We start from the raw sequence: 6,677 nt of genomic DNA on the forward strand, positions 1-6,677 counted from the left end.
CCACAGATGCTGGAAAAAATGAAAGGAAGACATAGGAATGAAAAGGATATGAAAGAAGCAACCATAGAACAGAAAATAGAGGGATTTATAGTATTTGTTATCATATAAACCCAGGGTCAATCTACCAAGAAGACAAGGAATCCTAAATATGCCTGAGCCAAACAACAGAACTGTGTAACATGCAAAGCAAAAATTGATAGAATTGAAAGGAAAAATAGACAAATCCCTGTGATTGCGAATCAAAGAATAAACAAGGTTGGAGAACAAGACACACTTACCACTCTTATTCAAAATAGGGGTAGAGCCGGGCTCGGTGGCTCAGCCTGTAATCCTGAGCCTTGGGAGACTGAGTGAGTGAATTACCTGAGCCGGTGGGTTCGAGACCCACTTGGACAACTTGGTGAGACCTCAATTCAACAATAAATCAAAAAATCAGCCGGGCATGGTAGCACGCGCCTGTAGTTCCAGCTACTTGGAAGGCTGAGGCGGAAGGATCACCGGAGCCCAGCAGGTCGAGCCCAGGAGCGGCCACTACACTCCAGTCTGGGTGACAGAGTGAGAAACAAAAACAAAACAAAAACAACAACAAAAGAAATAGGGGTAGAAGTTTTTGCCAGTGCAATAAGGAAACATAAGGAAATAAAAAGGCATACAGATCAAAAAGGAAAAAATTATCTGCAGATGACAAGATTGACTACATAGAAAAATTCCAAGGAATCTACAAAAAACAAAACAAACAAAAACCACAAAATTTCTTACACTTAATACGTGAGTTCTGCAGGATTGCAAGATATAAGACAAATATTTTAAAAATCAATTGTATATCTATATACTTGCAATAAACACATAGATGCTAAAATTAAAAACAATATTATTTACAGTAGCTGAAATAATTTGAAACTTAGGTATAAATCTAACAAAACTTGTACAAGACTTGTATGCTGAAAACTATGCAGTGCTAATGAAAGAAACCAGAGAAGATCAAATAAATGGAGAGACATACCATGTTCATCAATTAGAAGCCTCAACATAGTAAATGTGTCATTCTCCCAGGTTGATATACAGATATAATGCAATTTGTACCAGAACCCTAGTAAGAATTTTTGGTAAGTATTCTGAAATGTATATGGAAATGCTGAAGAATCACTATAGCTAAAGCAATTTTGAAAAAGAAAAATAAAGTGGGAAGAAGTAGTCTACTTGATTTTAAGACCTATTTAACTACTGTGATCATGACCTTGTGATATTGGCAGAGGAACAGACTCATAGATCAATGGCACAAAATAGAGAAACTATAAATAGACCCATACAAATATGCAATCTGATTTTTTACAAAAGCTCAAAATCAATTTAGTGGATGAAAAATGTCAAAGTGGCCTTTTCAACAAATGTTGCTGAGACAAATGGAAAAAGTGATCAATTGAACTTTATTAAATTAAAAACCTTTGTTCTGTGAAACATCCCATTAAAAAGATGAAATGATTCAAATATTGAATGTTCCCCAAACAAAGAAATAATAAACATTTGAGATGATGATATGTTAATTCGCCTGATCTGATCCCTATACTTTCATTATTTGTATCAACACATCACTATGTACTCTATGAATATGTAAAATTATTATTTGTCAATTAAAAAAAGATGAAATGGCAAGCTACAGAGTGGGAGAAAATATTTATAAACCACATATCTTTAAAAAAAAAGGCTAGGGTCAAAGAACTCTCGAAACAACAATCAAAAGACAATCCAATTAGAAAATGAGCAAAAGGTATGAACAGGCATTCCATAGAAGAGAACATACATATGACAAGTAAGCACACAAAAATGTTCAACATCATTAGCCATTAGGAAAATACAAATTAAAACCACAATGAAATATCACTACACACCTGTCAGAATGATTAAAATGAAAAATAATTAGGCTGACAAGGATGTGGAGAAACTCAATCACTCATTCCTTGCTTGTGGGAGTATAAAATAATATAGCCATTCTGGAAAACACTGTCATTTTCTTTTAAAAAACTAAACATGCAACTACCATGCAATCTGACAATTGTACTCCTAGGCATTTATCCCAGAGAAATTAAGAAAAATATTTAACCCAAATACCAATACACAAATGTTTATAGATGTTCTATACATAATAGCCACTAACTGGAAACAACCCAGATGTCCTTCAATGGATGAATGATTAAACAAAATGTGACACATCCATAACATGGAATTCTATTTGGCAATAAAAAGAAACAACCTATTGTTACATACAAAAATCTGGATGAGTCTTTAGATAATTATGCTGAGCGAAAAAAGTCAATTCCAAAGTTTACAGACTATATAATTTTTGAAATGACAAAATTATAGAAATGGAGTACTAAGAAATTAGTGGTTGCCCTGGGCTAAAGAGAGAATGGAGGTAGGAACCAGTGGGTGTGGCTCTAAAGAACAACAGATGGATCCTGTATTGATGGAAAATGTTTTATATTTTAACTGCATCAATGTCAATCATCAGTGTGTGATACTGTACCTCAGTTTTGTAAGCTGTTACTATTGCGGGACACAATAAAATGTATAAGAGATCTCTCTGTATTATTTCTTACAACTGCATGCTAACCTGCAATTATGTTTTTAAGTTTAACTACAAAAAAAATAGTATTAGTATTTCATGATGTATCTGGTAGCTTCTCCCTTCTATTTCAAGCCCTCATGCAACCAGATGGCAAGAAAGAGATCTCAGTCAATTGAGGGTCTCCCTGCTTGCTCATATCCAAGTTTCAGGAAGCTTAACATGATGTCAGTCTTGTGCTTGGTGCCATCATGTATGCCGGTGTCTAGCCAGAGTAGTTTTCGGCCATCTGTCTATCTAGGCCACTGCTACATCCTCCTCACCTTTAGACTGATGGTTACTTCCCCGCCCTACTCCTAGGTACTCAACTAGTTCTTTCTCTCTATGTACTGCAGGAAAGCTTGAGAGGCCATCTCAGATCCATTCACCAGATATAACCAACGGACTTTCCTACTTCACAAGCCCAGGGAGCGGGGAAACTCAAAGGCTATGCTTGGATATTGGTGGCACAGGCCTCCTTTATTCTAAGGTCTTCTTGTGCCTCACCGCATCCCAGATTCATCTGGCAGCAGGGGAAGGGCTTGGGGATTTTGTCAGGGATCCATGCTTCTGTCCTGTCTTTTCATTCCCAATTCAAATTTTATCTACTCCGAGGGCAGAAAATGGTACGTGACAGTGGATATGTTCTTCCCAGTCATACATCTTAGATCTGTTCATCAGATTTTTCTCCCCTTGGTTCTCAGCATTCTTCTTAGGGGATACATAGAATCTCTTTGCTGCTTCTTGAATTGGTTACATAGTAACAGAAAGTACGGAAGAAAATCCTCTTGTCAATACATCAAAAATACGAATCCTGTGATATTTTCTACCATGTTTCAGCCTTTAGCCCACTTGTCCTTCTGTTTGCCCTTTCAGCTTGTGGCCCAGGTCCTCGAACATAAAGATATAGGCTTTGTGATGGTGGATGCCAAGAAAGAAGCCAAGCTTGCCAAGAAACTGGGTAAGTGTGGTTTTTGAGATACCGTATATTGGGAAGAAATGAATGTTCTAGCAAAAAAAAAAAAAAAAAAAGACAGTTGCATTTATTCTTGCATGGTAACTAGACTATTTTAAAATAAATATAAAATGATCCTACATACCTTAGTCTCAAATTGGAGAAGAGTTTCATAAAAGTAAATATAGGCCTGAATTAAATAGTTTCACATTAATCCCGTAAAATATTTTTGTATCTTACATGAAGAGGGTCTCTTCCTGGAGAAACTGATGCTAAAGATGGAAGCTTTTATTTTCAGCTCCTAAGACAAGCTAAAGGCCAGTTTCTATGATCTCACCACTGTTGTGATCTCTCTGAGGGTTAAAATCTCTTCTTCCATCTTCTGTGATTTCCTTGCCTCTTGGCTGAAGTAGCCAACAAAAAGCAGCATGAATAGTCGTGACTCCAGGTTCCCAGAGGTTTCTAAATTTAAGGCCAAACACCAGCTGGGCATTATCACCAAGGCTGAGAGGGAGGGTTTAGGTGAGGTATGGTTACGTGACTACACAGTAGAAGTTGTAATCTCTCATGTCAATACGTCACGCTTAAGCGCAGTGCCCTTTAAGATTCATACCCCTGTAATCCTAGGGAGAGACAATATCGGTAATTCCTCTGGTTTCCAAACATTCACACACATGTACTGCCCATTTGGTTTTTTCTGCATGACCAGTGAAGACTAGCTATTTAAAAAAATAGCAGGGGGTTATAAAACAGGACCTTTGAAGAAAGGTTAATTGGATTTGGAGTAGTAAGCACAGAAAAAGAAAAAAAAAAAGATTAGTGGTGGTTCAATAAATACCTTCAGGTACATAAAAGTCCATTATCCTAGAAAATTACAAACAACTGTTTTCTATTTTATTTTCAAGACCAGCCTTTTCAAAAAAGATTTAAATTGTAGGAGACTATTTAGGCACAAGAAAGAACTCATGACTGTAAAGTGATAGTGAATTATTAAGACTGTCTGGGATATCTCTTTCCCGGGAGACATGTTAAGGAATATATTGCTGTTTTTTCCCCCTTGAGCATGGGAACAAAATATGTTTAACTCTTTCCCTGGAGTCAAAAACAATGTAATGGGTTCTCCTTCCTCCCACAGCAGCCTGTTGATTTCTTAGTCTTCTCCCTCCCCATTATTTTGATGAGAAGTTGAATTTGGGAGAATTTGTAGTAAATTTAATCAGAGGAGACTAAACAGTGCCCTAGTAATCTAAGAATCTAGGGAGGACAAACTGGACAGGCATTTGTAAAAGTGAACTTAAGGGGACTTGGTGCAACCTTTTCTTCAAGCTCAGCTTGGAGGAACAGGGGCAGGTTCCTTCTGGCTATTTGATCCTGGGGTTTTTCAGGACAGTGCTTGCATTTGGTGAACCTGCTTCTTCACCTTCACCCTCATTCCACTCCCGTTTGCCTTAGTGTGACCTCCGTCAGTCTGTGCCTGAACTAGTACAAGAGCCCTGTAACTGTTTTGCTCAAGGCAAATCCAACAGCAGGACGCTGGCTGATGTTCCCCTTGGCATCTTTTGAGATCCGCCATTGCCAGCTCCAGGAATACCTGGCACATTGCTCCTTTCCGTTAACTAACCGCGCTCCCCAGTGGACCGGGGGCTTCTCAGACATGCCTTGGGACACAGCTGGCAGCAGTCTAGCCTTCTTGCCCCTGGAAGTTCTGCAGAAGAGTTCATCTGGAGACAGCGTGCTCCAGTTAAGAGGGAGTTTTCAAACAATCAATCTAAGGAATTAAGGATGCCTCGCAGTTGGACTAAATGCCGCCCTCTGTTATTTATCATTTCTGGGGGAAATGCAACTTTCCAGCAAGCTCTTGTGAACATCACACTAAGGGTAGAAAAGAAGAAGACGCAGCACCTGCCCTTGCCGCTTCCACCAGCTAACTAGGTGGGATTCATCCGGGACAGGAAATAAGCTGTCTCTTCTGACCACACACATTTCTGGGGTGCCGATATGTCCAGGCTCTGTGCAAGGCATTGGGGATACCAAGAAGACAATGATCCTGCCCTCAGACAGCTCACCTTGACAGTGAGGAATTGTCCATGGAGCTGAGGAAAGATCAATAACGGCATGAACCCTGTGAGACTGGAGTGATCCTCATAGGGAAAATGAATCCTAAGTTGAAACCGATGAAGCTAGCCAAGATGGAAGTCACTTCAGGTTTGCGGAACAAGGAGAACATAAGAGCAGAGATTCTGTGACTTTTCCTTTACACAGCCTTTCATAACAGCATGTGGGTGAGATGTAAAGGGAGCTCCTCAAGGGGACTAGAGAGTGGTTCTCAAAGGAGTGCAGGTCTACTCAAAGAAGAAGGAAGAGATACGGTTGGCACCAGACTATGGAGGGACCTAATTGCCAGGCTAAGGGTCAGGTGGGAAGTGGCCAGTAAAATTTTTGCTGGGGAGAATGACATGGGTCGGAAATATTTTTTGGAAAACTAAAGCAGTGGTCTGTAGAGAATAGATACTTCTCTTCCGTTAAAATCCAAGTGGAATTGTTCATTCTTGTCTATTTCAAATTAAATGCCCACTCTAGGAGCTCATCAGAGGTATTGTTTCAAGGGACCCAATCCTTAGGTTAATGCTAGTTCTAATCCTGACCCCTCTAGCACACAGGACCCTGTTCCAGACCCCAGTCAACACGATGGCTCTTTCTGCATCACAGTGACCTTGTCCTTGGGCCTCTCTGTTTCTTCCAGGTTTTGATGAAGAAGGAAGCCTGTATGTTCTTAAGGGTGATCGCACAATTGAGTTTGATGGCGAGTTTGCGGCCGATGTCTTGGTGGAGTTTCTCTTGGATGTAAGCATTTCTGCAAAGTGGTCCTTCCTGGAGCTGTCTGGGCTCACCCTAACCCTTGGCTTTGCACCATTGCTGCTGAAAAGAAGCAGGGGAATGTGAGGAGAGAGGGTCATCCAGCCACCTGAAGAGAGAGGAGGGACAGGAGTGCCAGTCAGCCAAGTCCCCCTGAGTTCCCCTCAAAGCCACATAAAGAAAAGGTGGAGCCAGGCTCGGTGGCTCAGCCTGTCATCCCGCGCCTTTGGGAGGCTGAGGTGAGTGGATTGCCTGAGCCCGCGG

The 6,677-nt window shown here is 40.3% G+C and overlaps 1 protein-coding gene across 2 annotated transcripts in view; it reads left to right on the forward strand.

Moving 5' to 3' along the window:
- The window catches only part of CASQ2 (calsequestrin 2), a 67,124-nt gene that overhangs the window by 21,261 nt on the left and 39,186 nt on the right, over positions 1-6,677 (forward strand). Inside the window, exons 2-3 of one of the 2 annotated variants that reach the window (XM_008071568.2) lie at positions 3,479-3,563; positions 6,301-6,401. In XM_008071568.2, the coding sequence (XP_008069759.1) occupies positions 3,479-3,563; positions 6,301-6,401 (186 nt within the window). The remainder of the gene's footprint in view (positions 1-3,478; positions 3,564-6,300; positions 6,402-6,677) is intronic. The other variant, XM_008071569.2, reaches the window with a different exon arrangement.

This window comes from Carlito syrichta, unplaced genomic scaffold (genome assembly GCF_000164805.1).
Source record: "Carlito syrichta isolate Samal-C Ts95f unplaced genomic scaffold, Tarsius_syrichta-2.0.1 Scaffold314375, whole genome shotgun sequence".
Classification (NCBI taxonomy): Eukaryota; Metazoa; Chordata; class Mammalia; order Primates; family Tarsiidae; genus Carlito; species Carlito syrichta.